Source organism: Notolabrus celidotus, chromosome 15, assembly GCF_009762535.1.
Source record: "Notolabrus celidotus isolate fNotCel1 chromosome 15, fNotCel1.pri, whole genome shotgun sequence".
NCBI classification, from domain to species: domain Eukaryota; kingdom Metazoa; phylum Chordata; class Actinopteri; order Labriformes; family Labridae; genus Notolabrus; species Notolabrus celidotus.
This window is the reverse complement of record NC_048286.1, coordinates 12,059,380-12,076,626: the sequence shown is the minus strand read 5'-3', so window position 1 is coordinate 12,076,626 and position 17,247 is coordinate 12,059,380. Positions and strand designations below refer to the sequence as shown.

General features: G+C 38.0%; 2 protein-coding genes and 1 non-coding gene across 3 annotated transcripts; 2 read left to right on the top strand and 1 right to left on the bottom strand.

Annotated features, from left to right (window-relative positions):
- Positions 1-2,049: 2,049 nt before the first annotated feature.
- chmp5a (charged multivesicular body protein 5a) lies at positions 2,050-6,847 on the top strand. Its single transcript, XM_034704004.1, has 8 exons — positions 2,050-2,203; positions 2,584-2,688; positions 2,795-2,841; positions 3,278-3,371; positions 3,585-3,656; positions 4,108-4,216; positions 4,606-4,721; positions 6,399-6,847. Exons 1-8 carry the CDS (start codon positions 2,135-2,137, stop codon positions 6,447-6,449), a joined length of 663 nt encoding a protein of 220 aa, XP_034559895.1. The 5' UTR covers positions 2,050-2,134; the 3' UTR covers positions 6,450-6,847.
- A 2,407-nt stretch (positions 6,848-9,254) lies between these two features.
- On the bottom strand, positions 9,255-9,346 carry trnar-ucu. The gene is given in 2 exon segments: positions 9,255-9,290; positions 9,310-9,346. It is a non-coding gene; the product is annotated as a tRNA-Arg (tRNA).
- Positions 9,347-13,927: 4,581 nt separating this feature from the next.
- On the top strand, positions 13,928-17,196 carry bag1 (BCL2 associated athanogene 1). The gene is made up of 7 exons (XM_034702472.1): positions 13,928-14,059; positions 15,156-15,284; positions 15,368-15,450; positions 15,534-15,647; positions 15,751-15,858; positions 15,948-16,010; positions 16,092-17,196. Exons 1-7 carry the CDS (start codon positions 14,023-14,025, stop codon positions 16,179-16,181), a joined length of 624 nt encoding a protein of 207 aa, XP_034558363.1. The 5' UTR covers positions 13,928-14,022; the 3' UTR covers positions 16,182-17,196.
- Positions 17,197-17,247: the final 51 nt, after the last annotated feature.

The window sequence follows — 17,247 nt, the reverse complement described above, 5'->3', positions numbered from 1 at the left end:
CAACTCCAGTAAGAGGTTCTTGTGTCTAATAAGAACCTAATGGGCTTCATTCTTATAAGGAAATCTGGCTCTCATCTCTTGCTTCTTTAAAAAAAGAAGAAGCAGTAACAGATTTTTAGTTTGACTAAAAATCTTGTGAATCTCTTCTAAACTTGTATTAAAAATTAGATTTGCATTTACTTTGATTATGTAATTCCTTAAAGCAAACTGCTGGATCTGGCTTTAAAATGTGAGGATCTGATGCTTTTACACTGTGTTGTTGTATACTTGATAGAAAGCTGAATATATCTCTGGGTTTTGGACTGATTAGCAGATCCCTCAAAAAAAGAACAAAATGCATAGCCCCCATAGGTTGTGGGTCGCTATTCTTGAATTATTTCACTTATTTCTGTCACTATGTAGACAGAAGTTAGTTTCTAACTTTAGAAAATAACAAGACCTGTTGATGTAAAAAAAAAAAAAAAAAAAGTTAGCTGGAGTCCTATTTTTTGCAAAACTGCTCAAATAGGTCAGATTATGTTTGTTTACCTGATTAATTAACATAACCTGATTGATCATATAACAGTCATTTAGACGTATGTTGTGACTCTGCGGGGTCCAAGGCTTGCTGCAATAAATTACCAAAAGGTATCAAAATTAGTCAACACTCTACATTAACATTTAAACATTGATGTCAACAGTGCTTTAATGCCACATATAGCTTAATAAAATCAATCTGAGAGTCATGTGAATTGAAAAATACACACTCATTCACACCACAAGAGACAAAATGGACAAGACAATACAATCAATACAATCAATTGTCAAAACGTATTAACAAGTGGAGAAATAATAGAGCAGAGTGGGAAAAAAAATGAACAGGAGAAAAAAAAAACTGAGTCAACAACTCAGTAGTTCATTGGTTGTCAGCTTCAATATGTTAGTTATCTATATGAAGTAAAAAGGGTTGCCAGATTTTATGGAAGATCTGTAGGGAACCTTTCAGGGAGAATCAGATTTTCTCAAGTCTTACGCATTGTAAAATTTCTTGAATCCATATCCTACATTTGTAACCTCAATATACCTGTACATATTTGTAAGAGGGACATTTACACTTGAATATAACTGAATCTGTTAATAACTGATCATTGGAGTATTGATATCCGGTGTATGAATCTGTTATAATGCTGTGAGATACAGTGTGTGAAGACTTTAAAGTGTGCCCTTTATAACAAGGTACCAATTAATCCGTACCTATGATCAGCTGCAGTACATATTTGGAATCTAAAATTGTATGAGTTAATATTTGTATTTACATTGAGGGCCTATGGGACTAAAATGTCCCATTTAACGCCCCTGTTATCCTCAAATTTTACTGAGCTGTGCATTCTTCTATATGTCAGCTTTTGTGTGAATCATCAATGTCTTCACAGGGCAATATTTCCCACCCCACAGTACAGCCAATATCAATGTTCTCATGTTGTTTGACTTATCAGAAGCTCTCAGAGTACGACAGATATGGTGATGTCAGGTTAGGGCCCTAAAGCAGAGTGAGGTTTTCCTAGATAATAAAATTGTATGTTAAAACAACCATAACAAATATGTGTAAAAAGTAGATATTGCTTATGTTTTAAACAGCTAAAACAGTCAGGAGTCAAATTGACCCCAAGGAACACGGATGTGTATAAAATGTGTGGAGGAAATTGGAACATAATCATCATATTCATTTTTAATTTTTACCCAGGTGTCCCCTTTGAATTAGGAAAAGTCATGAAATGTGAAGCAAAAAACGTCCCTAAAAATAACATAGCTAACATTCAGAAATATGGCAAACATATTTTTAGGGACGTTAAACATTGAATGGGGTCAAATCGACCCCAATGATAACAGGAGGGTTAATGTCACTATATCTCAAGAGTGGAGGTATAACAAAGAGTATTCAACGGGACAAAGCTTTCCCTCCAGCTGCAGTCCCTCTTGCTCGCCACACGGGGGCAGGCGTGTATCACAACCATGATTGGTCCGAACTGTTTACTCCAGCCAATGAGAAGCCTTCGTGTCTGAACCGTTACTTCCGGGTGTCTCTACTGTGGAAATCCTTTTGCATTTAATGTTTCTAGTATTTTCTAAGGAAAGCTCGTTACAAGTTTAGAAAATGAACAGAATATTCGGACGTGGAAAGCCGAAAGGGCCTCCTCCTAATCTGTCGGACTGTATCGGCAATGTGAGTACTGAGAGGCGGGTGTGTTGTTGTTTGTGTCTTTATTAAGGGACATAACGGCACCTTTAACTAAGCTAGCATGGCCACAAAAGGGCAGTCACATTGCAATGCTAGTCAGCTGTATGCTACAATCATTTGGCACTTTCTAGCTCAAAGAATACATGATCCAAGTGTAGCATCTCTTCCCATCTATTTCAGACGCCGCGACATTAATGCATTTGTTTACCGCAGCCACCTATTAGATTTAAGCCCTCCAGCTCCCTCCCTCTCTGTGTTTCCTTTCCACATAAACAGCACACGCACCCTGAACAATGTCTGTTTGATGTGCAACGTTACACGGACCACATTCCACCTCAAATATTGATTACCTCTTACTTCCTCAGGTGGATGCGAGGGCAGAGTCCATAGACAAGAAGGTTGCCAGACTAGATGCTGAACTTGTGAAGTATAAGGATCAGATGAAGAAGATGAGGGATGGACCCTCGAAGGTAACACACACAAAGTTAACCGTATGACCTGTGAAGGTTATAAGATGGTAATGCAATTGTTATAAAAATCTGAATAATAATTTCCCTTGTGTTTTTATACCATCAGAACATGGTCAAACAGAAGGCGATGAGAGTCCTGAAGCAAAAGAGGATGTGAGTTTTACACTGCATGAATGTGACACTTTGATGTGTTTGATACTGTGGCCCTGAAGTGCAAATCACAACAGCAAATGAGGAAACACTACGGCAATTCAGAAAACACTACGACAATTCAGAAAACACTAAGACATTAACCCAACCGGAAGAAGTAGGTACGCTCATGACTCGTTGCTGTTTGGACTGGTCTATCCTTTGACCCTGATTTGCCGCTGTGTTTCCTGATTTGCCGTTGCGATTTGCACTTCAGGGCCACCGTAGTTTGAGCACATGTACAACAAATATTAAGTTAAATAGTCAGATTTCTAAAATACTCATTTATCAGTGTTGAAATATGCAGTATCTATAGAGATCCAACAACAGGTGAGCTGTTAAAAAATACCTATATGCTCCAACAAATGTTCTAAACCCAGCTGTGTTTTGTTTTGAACAGGTATGAAGGTCAAAGAGAGCAGCTTTCTCAGCAATCTTTCAACATGGAGCAGGCAAACTACACAATACAGACTCTAAAGGACACAAAAACAACAGTAAGCTCCACACAAATTGATGACAACACTCTTTTTTTTTCACGTTTGATTACTCTCTTGTTATGCGGCTTTCTGACTTCCTCCATATTAGCAAGTTTGTTTACCAGGACAGCACATACACCTGAAAAGAGATGAAACTCAGTGATGATGATAGAGTCCTCTTTACCTGTGGCTAAGCTAACCTGTGGTGTTGCTGTGTGTTTCTGTCCCCAGGTGGAGGCCATGAAGATTGGTGCGAAAGAAATGAAAAGAGCTTACAAGGACGTCAAACTTGATCAGATCGATGTAGGTTTGTTATGGGACACTTCAATGTTTTTGTTATTACTGAGCAGTTACATATTGATGGGTGAGGCCACTCAAGGTGTCAGTACTTCCACATCCGGCTGATACAGAAATACCTCTTTGGTACATAGTATGTTGTCTTTATATAAGATGTCTATAACGTTTTCAGTATTCTCATTCCCCTTCTCAAAAAACAGTGATACAATTATTAGAGGATTTAGTACTTTACTTAAAAGCACAATAGGTTTTTACATTTATATTAAAATAAAGGCTGAAGAAGAAATATACTTTTACAATGGTGTTTAAATAGAGGTTAACTCTTTTGACAATGAATGGATACAATCCAGTGAATTTGCTGCTTTGTCAACATTTTTACAATGTTCTAAAGTAAACATCAATATTCTCTTTTTTGCAGAAAGAGATTGTGGACATTAAAGTGTATTTGTGATTTTAGGATCTTCAAGATCAGCTTGAGGACATGATGGAGGAGGCCAACGAGGTACAAGAGGCCCTGAGCCGCAGCTACGGCACTCCAGAGATCGATGACGATGATCTTGAAGCGGGTATGCCTGATTCTCTCCTACTAGTTTCTTGAAAAATATTTCAAACCAAAGAGCAACATAAAATGAAAATAACTACAACATATAAAAAAGCAGAAAGAAGTGTGGTACAAATCTGTCAGCTTACTGAGGCTCATAATACTTCGCTCATCTGTTATATGGTTGATAATTTTTCTGTACCTGGTATGCAGCATGCAGTCTGTTGCAATTGCTTACATGAAGGACAGCAATTTCGTCTTCTACATCTGGACAGAAGTTTGCATTAGAGCCCTTTGATGCCTCTTCTTTGTTCTAGAACCCTTTGTAGAAGTGTAGCCTCACCTGCATGCATCTCTCAAGTCTGTAACTCAGCTGTGTTGAGTGCTGCAGTGACAGCATGTCTGTGGTTTCAGAGCTGGATGCACTGGGAGATGAGCTGCTGCTTGATGATGACAGCACCTACTTGGACGAGGCCTCAGCTGCCCCGTCTATCCCTGAGGGAATGCCCAGTGACAGCAAAACAAACAAGGTAACAGCCATTATGGCTCTGTTGAGCACAGCTATCTCTAACTGATACACTGAGGACAGGGAGCAGTGTAGGGTAGGATAGATAATTGGGGCTGAAATGAAAAGTTATTTTTGTTTAAGATTAATTTGATGAGTAATGCTTAAATTATTCTGTGTGTAAAATCTTAGTGAAGATTTCCCAAAGTGGAAGGCAATTTCTTCACTACATTTATGTGTATGCTGGGGATGTAAATTTTAAGTAATTTCCGTGATCAATTTTTGGAAATGTTAACGATCAATAATCCATTAGTCAATAAAAAAAACATTGAGTGTTCTTATGTCAAAAACAATGCCAAATATGTTTTTTCCCCTTAAATTATATTTCTCACAGCAAAAAAAGGCATACAATTGAGGGTATTGAATATGGGTACATGTTTAACACGCTGAAAATCAACGATCAGGCTCATAAAAATATTCTCCATGGACATTGTCTTATAAAGTGAAGGCTCATAATACTAACAGAAAAGTAATACAGACTCACAGTGTCCAGTTTTCAGGTGTCAGCCAGGAGCGCAACCGGGTCATAATCAGTCCAAGCTCAGACAGCTCTGATGTTGCTGGTCTGCAAACATAGCGTATTAGCAATTCCCAACAATCTATTGGATTTGTATCCAAAGGTTAAAATGTCCTGTTTAAAGTTATCAACCTTCGTGTCCGTGTCGTTGTTAGCAGCAGTTGTGTATTGAGCCTCTTTAAAAAGCACACATGGGGACCTGACCCACAGCCTCCGCCGCCAGCTGAGCTCCTCCGCTGTGCACAGCACCTTTAACAGCTGATTCACATCGAAACATGCTTTAAACTTAAAACACCTCCCTGATAGCTGAGTGTAATATGAAACCACATGATGTTTGTTCCACGTGACAGAAAATTGAAAACAAAAATGCGTGTTTCGAGTAATTTCGTAACATTCAATTAATCTATACACGATTAATTGTTTACATCCCTAGTATACGCTATACACAATATGTACCAGAAAAGCAGGAAATTGCTGTCTGTTGGCTGTTTTTGCAGGAAATTTCCTTTTAATTTTGCAATCCATAAAACAAGTAACCGTAGCCGCCCTCTTGAAACCACAGATATCTTTGCTTGTGTTGATATCATGTCCTAAAGTTTCTCAGACCAAACAATATTTTCAAGGTTTACCCAATCTTCTTTGCATCGTTATATTCCCATTTATTTTAAAACAGAAACTTTGTCAGCATATTTTGTCCTTCTCAAGCAAATTGAGTTTCTTTTCAAGGCAGAGATCTAGAAAAACGTCATTTAGGTGTCTGTGTTAAGAAGAGTTCAGTACTCTGAATTTAACCAAAAATGATTATAAAAAGGACTTTGATAAATATAAATATTCCCCAAACCTGTTTTATCATTTAATTGGACTTTCAATTTTAGTAGCAACTCTGAAAGCAGTGAACATGTTTATTTTAGTGTGTTAACCATAATACTGGTGCCATTGTTAAGGATATGCTTCCTGTTGTGTAAATGAGTAAGACAAGGGTTTCTCAGTTGTTATAAAGCAGCTCTGACTGAGTCCATGGTGTTAGACATGAACTACGAAAGAACAACATATAAAGGTTAGGTGTGTACTGAGACGTTTGCTCCTGATCACACTCACCAAAACAATCTGCTCTCTTGTTTTCAGGATGGAGTTTTGGTGGACGAGTTCGGTCTGCCACAGATTCCAGCCACATAAATCAGGATTGGCTAAAAACTGCACTTCAAATGAAAACACTTTTATATGTAAAGTAACATTTATACATGCAGAACCATTTGACCTGAGAACACTACGGTTGTGAAGCTGTGTTTGGGTTGTGTATTGGTACCACTACTGTGCTAGCATGTGGCCTTGGAACATAAAGAATCTTTTTTAAAAACAATAATCACATTTTCTCCTCTGGTATAACAGTTCTCAGATTATCTCTTTAGCAGCATTACCTGGCTTTATTTATTTTGAATGGTTTTACTTGAGTTTTGTGTGTTGTTTAGTCATAAAACATTTGTTTAAGCTGTGGAGATGTTTCCACTGAGACTGATCAAATCTGCAAGTTATTGGAAACATGCTAAATAAACGTGTTTTAATGAAACCTCTAACTGTTGATTTTCTTTTCCTCTCATACTTCCTGCTTCATTTATGATTTTATGAGTATGCTGGGATTTTTTTACTCATTGGTACCTTTGGGCAATTGTGGATTTAACTCTGTCGACATTTTGTGATTAAAAAATCTGCAAAAAAAAGTACTTACTTATAAACTAGCATGGAGGCCCCATATGACATCTGAAACGTGAAATCTTAGTTAACACACGGACACAATTCCCCAGCTAGTTTTTGTCCCAATGTCTTCTAACAAGTTGTATTCCTTTCCTGGTGTGTGCCTCTAGCTGTTAAAATATTTAAAAATGTAAAAAAAAAAAAGTACTTTAGTAGAATTCTGTCAACTACAATTATAATTCCTCTAAACATTTTCAGACTTTTGGAAGAACAGATATCCATAGTATTCACATACAGCATCTTGAATTTCAAATTCCCTGACAAACCTCTAGTGCAGGCATGTCCAAAGTACGACCCGGGGGCCAATTGCAGCCCGAGGTCCATTTATTTATGGCCCCAAGCTTCCATCTTAAATTGTGTTATTTATAGCAAAGAAATTAATCACCTTCTGAATCATCTGTACATTTGCAGTTTCTTTCAAGCACACAAGCAAAACTAAAGTCAATCCAGAAATGTCTCAAAAAGCTTCATATGGACTACCTGTCTAAAGCCAAAGCACTGGGAATCCTGCAAGATGGCAATAAAGAAGAAACACAAGAACTCTTAAAGCTGACAGGTTTTCAAACTAATGTTTTTATCATGATGTGAAAATGTTCTTGATGAACACTAAAAGTTCAGAAGACACAAAAGAGGACACAAGACAAGATCAAAATTATGAAATGGTACAGAAAATGCTAAATTAGGTGCATAAAAAATGTTCAGAACTCAGGAAAAGAATTATTTTGTTCTTAAAATATTGTCTGCTGATCCAAACAGTCTTAAAAACAACATGAAAAAAGAAGTGTGATGAAATCCAGATTGTGATCCTGTCTTATAAAAATAATGAGAAGCTATTTTTCCCACATTGCCTGATCCTAATGAAAAACATTTTCCCCAAGAAGAAGATAACATTTGCTAATCTTTACATGGTACTTCCTAGTTACTGAAAAAACATTTAAAATAATAATTATTAAATATTTCATAGATAATTTTTATGATTCCTAAGTCACAGTAGGAGCCACTGGCCCTGAGGTATTCTGACAACATCATATGTGGCCCTCTTTGAAAAAAGTTTGGACACCCCTGCTCGTGCCATCATGAGGTTCATATTTGTAATCTGAGTACTTCTCAAGAGCTTTTCAAGATTCTTTTGAACTTTTGTACACAACAGTTTTCTCTGAAAAACTCAATTCAACTCAAACTTTATTATCATTCATCTGGATAGCTTGTATACAGCTGAAAGAAATTTCGTTCCTCACATGGCAGGTGCAAAGCAGTGCAAGTGCAAATAAAACGACAGACAAACAATACACTGACAACAAAGAAAGAATATAAAAACAAGACGAAACAACAACAACATGAGGACAGACTAGAAAGGGCTGACTATATGAGTTAAACTAAGCTAGACTAAAGGATAATGGAGTGAATAGATAAATAGTTAAAACAGTAAGTGAGGTAGTGCAGGGTGCAAATGTTGCAATATATATATATATATATTGAATAAGTAGAACAGCTAAACTATTGAATTGAAATAAAAAGGCAGTAATAAATAGTTATTAAAACACAGAAGGCACAGTGGTGGTCATTGTCAGTGTAGAGGCAGGGAAAGGTTTCCCACTTTTCACTTGGAGTGTGGGTGTGTCTGTGTGGGTGGGTGTGTCTGTGTGGGTCTGTGTGAGTGTGTGTGTGTGTCACTGATTGCCTAATGAATAGCACCTGCACTGCCTGTGAATCTGTTTTCTTGCCTAGTGCAGGGAGAGAGGAGGCAGGGTGCTGCTATTTCTGTTGACCGCTTAAACTTATTACCACCACATAGTCGAATTCTGCAAGCCTACCTTCATGAAGTATATGTTTGAATTTATGTTTATCGAGTAGGTCAAATAAAACACTCAAATTGCAGTAATGGCTTCATGTTTCCTCCCTTTGGAGTCAGCGCGTCAACAAGATCCCTGTATTCCCCTCTGTGACTAATCTAGTTTTTTGATAGTCATGCATACAGTCAGTATAAAGTGACATGTAACCAGTATAAAGTGACATGTAAAAAAATGAGCTACCCCTTTAAACATTAGTTAAAAGATTAGACGACTGGTATAGATGAATAACATTAAAACAACTTTTTCATAACTCATAGATCAATGTACTTATTTACTTTTTACTATTGGTCACGAGTTTAACTGTTTGAATGTCGGGAAGGGGGTTTCCATACAAGCGTCAGTGATAGTGGAGATGAAACGACCCTGTCAAAAGCACCGACTCTGGTGGGACTCGAACCCACAACCTTTGAATCACTTCTCAAGCGTTTTACTAGAAGTCCAATGCGCTATCCATTGCGCCACAGAGCCCGTTGGAACGATATCTGTCACGAATTTTCGATTTATATCGAAGATATACCGAATGTATTGCGTATTTAAAACTTACTTTATGAGATTTAATGACATCTCTTTGGAGATACACCTTAGTTAAATGATTGAAAGCAAGAGCAAGGGGAACTTTCAGCATTCCAGTTCTAAAGTGCATGTGTGCTTGTGTGGTCAGAAAAACGTCCTGGGTTTACTTTCTATGGTTTGTAGATAGCTAAAGTTCTGTTACAAGAACAACAGTGAAACATGAAGATGTTGTATTTCACTGGCCGAATGCACTTTTCGTAAAAGTAAAGTTCATAGAAAAAAAAACTCAACTCGAAGTTTTCTGTAATAAAATGTAACAATACACTAAAACCATTCAGCTTTCTTCACAAACCAACCCCTTAATGTTCTTCGCATTTGTGAATATTACCATTGTCCAAAATGCTTGACTTTATATCGTCTTCGTCTCCTTCTTCTTCTTTGCGGTTAATGGCGGACCGCAAACAGCTTTTAGGTGCTTTTCGCCACCTACTGTACAAGAGTGTGAATCATCATATAATTTACTCATTAAATTCTTCCTATCAGTCTTGTGTCCGATAGGAAGATGTAGAGCGCCCTCCTGACTGCTCTTATACCTTCTCCCCCTCCCTCTGTTCCCAGCAGTCCTGTGAGACTCCACTTGTGTCCTGGAGCTGCTCTCGCTCAGCTGCATACCTGCTACAGTTCAAAATCACATGCTCAACATTCTCTCTCACTCACTCCACACCTCTCACACCAATCAGTCATTATTTTGCCTAATGTATATGTTGCAGCCAAGAATACAGTCGGGCGCTGTACGGACGTTTCACTCGTCTCAACTTTATGTTACCTTCACTGAACTCTTTCGACATATTCTCCGGCTGCTCCCTGAACACTGCAGCTTCATGCTAACAGTATCTTTCAGTTACAACGAACCCTATGCAACGAACTATGCAACGAACTATGCAACAAACTATGCAACGAGCAATATCAAAACTCTTCTTCTCATAAAACGTCTGTGTATTGCTCCGTTCCTGACTCACAAGCACCGCCTTGTGGTGTAAATAATACAGCGCATGTAATCACATGTCAACATCAGCTGTGAAATGAATACCGCAGTTCAGGAAAAATACATTAACTTCTCAATTTCGAAACACAAAATGACATATATAAAACTATAACAAATTCCAGAAGGAATTATTAAAACCAAATACTTATAGGGTCCCTTATTAACAATCTCAACTCAAAAGTCCTTGTTGGATGTCTCACATATACAAAGTGTCATTTAGTCCTGTATGTCCCACTCTGAGTCTCATTATGATAATTCCCTCCCTTCTTTTCCTTTCCTTACAGTTCTTTGTTATTGATATCTATATTTTTAGTAAAAGCTCCCTCCTTTCTGGTCTTCTTCCCATCTTTTCTGCCATATTTCCATTCCTTTCTTCTTAATCAATTGCTTTCCCTTCTCCTGTCCCAAGCTTTTATACAGTCTATGGTCCCAAGAGGTATTTGGACTGTTATTCTTCCCCAGTGCCCCTTTTGCTAGTTAGTCTGCTTCCTCATTTCCTTTCACCGCCTCATGTGCTGGCACCCAACAGAACTGTACATCTACCACCCCTGTGAAGTTTAAGCAAACTGTGTTTAAATCAATGAGTAAATCTTCTCTTAGTGTTTGATGTGTGAATGCTTTCCAAAACTGCAACTGAATCTGTGCACCACCCTGTCTGGACTTGACCTCCTCCACCCACTGAAGACTGATGATTATTGCCACCATTTCTACTGTGTACAGTGAGAACTGATCAGATAGCCTTTTAGACTAATTCATTTCAAATTCTGGTATATACACACCAATTACCACACAGCCACTTGCGCTTTAGATCCATCTGTATATATTTTAAAGTAACTGTAATAATTGCCCTTCAGATACACACTTGTTTTTACTCCAACCTCATTCATTCTCCATTCTGTCTTCATTTCTATGACACTCATGTCCATTTTAACGGGGTAAAGGTAAAACCACGGGGGTATATTTTCTTTGTTGTTTAATGACGGTTGTCAAATCATAGTATAGGCGCATTACCGCCACCAAGTGGACTGGAGTGTGGAACAGGAACTATAGGTAGTAAAAATCCATAGACTGTATAAAATAAAAATCAGACTGTAAATAAAAATGAATAAATAAATAATCAAACATAGATCATTAAATTTATCAAACAAAAAAAAACAAAACAAAAAATATTTTTGACCAACCACAAGCATGTATGCACCTTTTTATTTACAGTCTATGGTATGCACATATACGGAAGAGGAATAGGGCCACTGGGAAAAAAAAGGAAGGTCAATTTTTTTTTTATTCTTCCTGTTATTCTGAGAAAAAAGCAAAAAGTCAGAGTTCTGAGAAAAAAGTCAGAATTCGGAGATTAAAGTAAGAAGTCTGAAAAAAAACCTGAATTCTGATATCAATGTCAGAAGTCTGAAAAAAAATCAGAATTCTGAGAAAAATTCAGAATTCTTAGATTAAAGTTTGAATTCTGACTTTAATCTTAGAATAATTATGATAATAAAAAATATATTTCTTGGCCCTTTTTTTTTTTTTTTTTTAAGTGGCCCTAACCCTCTTCTGTCAAGAGTACCCTACTGCAGGCAAGATGGCGCCGCCACAACATCCACACCGGAAGTCCATACCGGAAGTCCATACCGGAAGTCCATACCGGAAGTCCATACCGGAAGTTACAAAGCTAAAAATGTTGCAATAACATCCGCACCGGAAGGCCATACCGGAAGTTACAAAAATAAAAGCCTTCAAAAAAATAAAAGCCTTTGAAAAACAGGAACGTGAACGCAAAATAAAAGCCTTCTATGAACTTTTTTGCACTTACATTTTAATCGTATCAGTATTATTGACTAGTTGATTGACTCCAAAAGTGTATAGGCTGTTGAGAATTCAAGTTACTTAGAAGCCTGCACGAATCACTAAGTTATAGTGTTAACGTCTCAGCCATGCACAGCCTTTTGTTCCGAGTGTGTGTTGAAATTCTTAAAGCTGATTATGATGCTGCCGTGATGACATCTGCATATGCCTCTCTTGTTTTGTCTGGGTCATATGTTATTTTATGTTGTGTTAGCCTGACTGTACCTCACCTGCCCACCAGTTCCCTGTGGTGTGTGTCCTGCCCCTGCACACCTGCATCCCTTTGACTGATTCCCCCAGTGACCCCTCTTCCTTCCTGCACAGCTGTTCCCCACAGGTTCATTATGATAACTGTGCAGCGTGCAGGAGTCTCTTTCCATGGGGACTTGTCACATTATCTAAGTTTGCTGTAGTGTTTGTTCCAAATTACCTTGCATGCTGTCTGCCTATGTGATCACATGTATAGATTAATGAATGAATGAAATACAGATCCAGAGTAGATCCACAGTCACGAGAGAAGAGCAGAATGTTATCTATGGTGCAGGGGCGAGTGGAGGAGGAAAATGTAGAGGTGTGTGGTGACTGTTTCTTTTTTAACATAATTTGTAACACGTTACAATGACACAGTGACAGGGGTGTTCATTAACCACAAGAACAAACGGAGGGAATGGTTTCTCCTTCTATTTTGAGACATTAGATGGGCGTAAACACTCTGAGCTTCACAAACAGTTTTATTCAGATTGAATGCTTGATGCATGTACACCAATGTCTTAACAAGATCACTTTATTTGGCGTCCATGAAAACATTGAAGTTGGAACCTTCAATTAGAATGACTAGAAAAACTGCAAATGTATACATAGCTACTGTTTCTTTCCATCCAACCCCTACTTGAAATGTAGAATTATACTTTATTTTATGTTCTTTTAATGTTATATGTATGATGTCTTAACCCTTTTGTATTGATAATGTTGTACTTGAAAATGAACAATGCACTTTTGCTATTACAAACTCCAAATCAACATAAAATATTAGGACTAAAATATTTCAACTTGAGGCACCACTGTCAGCCACTGATGATAGATGTACAGTACACATTTCTGGGGAGCCTCTGTTGTTTTTGTGGTGAATATAGATCTCTGTGTACAGCTTGAGTGTATTTTCCCTCTTACTTACAGTCTTTTCCTTCTCACCCCCTCCCCCCACACACACTAACACTCTACATTATTCTGTTCTTCATACACAGCGGGATCTCTCTCACTCACTCTCTCTATCACAATTAGCTTTCTGCTAATTGATTTAGCAGCGACAGACTAATGCAATCAATACGCTACACGAAGAAGAAACTTCCAGTTCGAAGCATCCGGCATTGGGTAGAGAGGGGGTTAAAGAATCACTTCCGGTATGGACTTCCGGTATGGACTTCCGGTGTGGATGTTGTGGCGGCGCCATCTTGCCTGCAGTAGGGTGCCTCTCTCTTCTGTAGAACTTGAAAAGTTGAAAAAAATAATTCCTCATGATATTTCATTTCATACAATAGTGTGATGCATATTCAAATGTTTCAGGTTGATTACAATGTGCGCATGTTCCTGTTAGGTCAATTTTTAATTAATTTAATTTTTGTTCCATAATTTTTCATTTCCGGGTTACTCTTCTTCACCGTCTGTGCCCCGGATGTAGTTAGCTTACAGAATCTGTATCCTGCGGTCTGATTCATGTTGTGATTAAAGGACAAAATAAAACAAAATGTCAGGGCAGACGCTAACAGTGACAGTTGCTTACGGTAAGAAGTTTTTACATAATGTGAATCGATTGTTGAGACATGATGGATAGACGTATAAATCTAAGTTAGCATACATCGAACGCATCGGTGGAGCAGGAAGGGAACGATCAGCGAATGTAGCCTCGTTAGCTCTCAGCAAACATTGACGAGTACCTCAGTTTGTTAGTCAGCTTTGACTCCACACTATTCTTAATCCTCACTGAACACTGGCTTCAAAACAGTCTGATTGCATGTTCTCGAATAGAATAAAGGTTTCACAACTGGGATTCTGTGTTCATTTAGAATTGAGTCCAGGTCTGAGAGGTGTATGTATGGTGGTTCTGATCAGCACCAAGTATAATGTGGTTTATATACCGTTTAGAAAAGAAATGAACGCGCCTTTTTTCATTTTCACAATTCTAGAACTGTGTTTTCAGAAGTCTGTAGATTGTCTTATAAAATATAGTCCAGATCTGACATGTCCAGGTGAAGTGGTTTTAGATCAGGACATTGTTTCTATAACCTTCCCCGCAACTCGTACGAATAAGATGCTTTCTTCAGAGTCGCAGATTTTCATTTGGGGAGATCTACAAGTTTACTTTATTGTAGATATGATGTAGAATCAATTATAATTGTGTAACTTTTTGCTGAATAATCTATCTATCTATCTATCTATCTATCTATCTATCTATCTATCTATCTATCTATCTATCTATCTATCTATCCATCTATCTATCCATCTATCCATCTATCTATCTATTTCAAAATTTTGCTTCTGCAATATAACCTAGTAACTGTAATGTATAACCTTTTTTGTAATGCTATTATTTCTTCATTATTTTGCTGTACTGGGTGAATCAAGTCTCACAGCCGTACGTTATAGATTTGATCTCAGAATAAAAAAGAGAAAGATACTAAGGTTGTTAATCATGATAGATATTATGCTTTTGTTTTGTCAGCTTTTATAAACAACTTTCATTTCATAAAGTATCGACTCACAGTTGCGTAGGAGCAATCAAAATCCCTCTTGTACCACAAACAAAGTGTTTCCCACCTTGGGATGTGTTTATTTTTGTGATCTCAGAGTTGCAGTTAAGGTTTCTTTCTCCCACTCCAGGATCTACGAAGCACAGCATCACAGTAACTGGCCAAGATGATGACAAGAGTCCCACAGTCAAAGACCTGGCAGATGCTCTCACACAAGCCACGGGAGTCCCTCAAACCTCACAGAAACTGATATTCAAAGGTAGGCTGTAGGTCTTCCACGTCTTCTCCAGCCACGTATGCTTTAACACATCTAACCTTACCTCATTCATCCTGGTGTGTCAGGTAAATCTCTGAAGGACATGGAGGAGAGTCTGACCAGCTATGGAGTAAAAGAAGGCTGCAAACTCATGATGATAGGCAAGCGGGTAAGACCTTCACATGTGTACTGTATTGTTTTTTATGTTTGAATTTGAAGGCCATTACTCATTATACTGTTATCTGCACACAGAACAGTCCAGAGGAAGAGGTGGAGCTGAAGAAGCTGAAAGACATCGAGAAGTCTGTGGAACAGACGGCAAAGAAACTGGAGAAAGTAGACGGGGAGCTGACTGGGCTCAAAAATGTATGTTTTCTATAATGATTCTAGATATGTGTAATGTTCTCTGACATATTTACATTGAAATCGCTGTCATCAGTTTTGATTGTTAATGTTTTCTTCCTTGCAGGGCTTCCTGGCTAAAGACCTCCAGGCAGAGGCGCTGGGAAAACTAGACCACAGAGTGAAAATAGCTGCAGAGCAGTTTATGAAGATCCTGGAGCAGATTGATGCTTTGGTGATCTATTCAGATTTAACTCTTTAACTCTAATATCATTCATATGCTTATTTTTCATGTCTCATCCTGGACTGTTCCTTGATTTTCAGACTCTCCCTGAAAACTTCAGTGACTGCAGAATGAAGAAAAAGGGACTTGTGAAGACAGTCCAGGTAAACACTTTTTCAGTCACACTAAAACTATTGAAAATATTGAGATGCATTATTTATATTACAATTATGTTTCCTCAATAGGATTTCCTGGCCCAGTGTGACAAGATTGAAGCTTGTATATCAGACCACCTATCAAAGATCCAGTCGAAAAATCTCGCTCTGGCCGAGTAGAGCTAGAAAATGTCCAACTTTGTGTGATATACATTGCTCTGTGAGCAACTGCAAAGTGTACAGTAAATATGGAGCAGATCCTTGATTATTTATTGTTGCTGTGATGTGTGTGAGAGAGCCCTCATCCTAGATGTTGAAACCATGTACATCTTGGATATGTCATCAGGGTTGAAGATTGATATGAAGTGCCCCTTAAGATATTCATACCACAGTAGCACTATGAAAGGATCAGTGGTGCTTTGAACTGTGGCAGATCCCCTTGATGCAACCAAAACTGGAGCTCAATAAAACTGCCACAGTCTAATGATGATCAGCGTTCTCCATAATGATGTCAGAAAACTGTTTCCAGTTTTTCCACCCAATACCTCACCATCTGTACAGTAACGTAAAGAGAACATGTTCGGTTTTTCTTGTATGTTCAAACTGTTAAGTGTATCAAATGGCAGTTTTTACACACATGGCCAAAAGTCTGTGGACACTCTTACATTAATTTGCTGTTCAACAGCCTTTATTCCATATTATTTTTCATAATTTGGGAACATGGCTGCAGAGATAATCATTAAGAGCTGGTGCTGCTCTGAGGGTCAGGCTGTGTACTATCAGAAGCAGGGAACCCCTTTACTCATCCTGGTTTGTGCATTTTCATGTTGTTACAAGAACAGTTATTCTCAGCTTGTTTTATTTGGGGCTTATAATTAATGTAAAAGCATCAAGAAAACATAAAGAGAATTTTCACTTGTTCAATAGATTGTATTAATTGAGAAATCACTCACCCAAGCCCACAGCATAAAAAAGCCTAAGAAGAACTCAGCGCTGTTCACATACTTCTGGCCGATCGTGTATGTATTTATTTTACACTGAGAGTCAACGCCTTTTGTTTAATCCAGTGATTCCCCCTGTGTAATCTTGTAGCTCCAAATGATTGTGAACTGTGGAATGGGTATGACTTTGAACCAACATGAACACATCACATCTGTCAGGATCATTTTAAAATAAAACCTTCTGAAAATTTCAAGAACCTGTGATTCATTTCAGACCACAATTTACTCTACATGGTTGTTTTGTT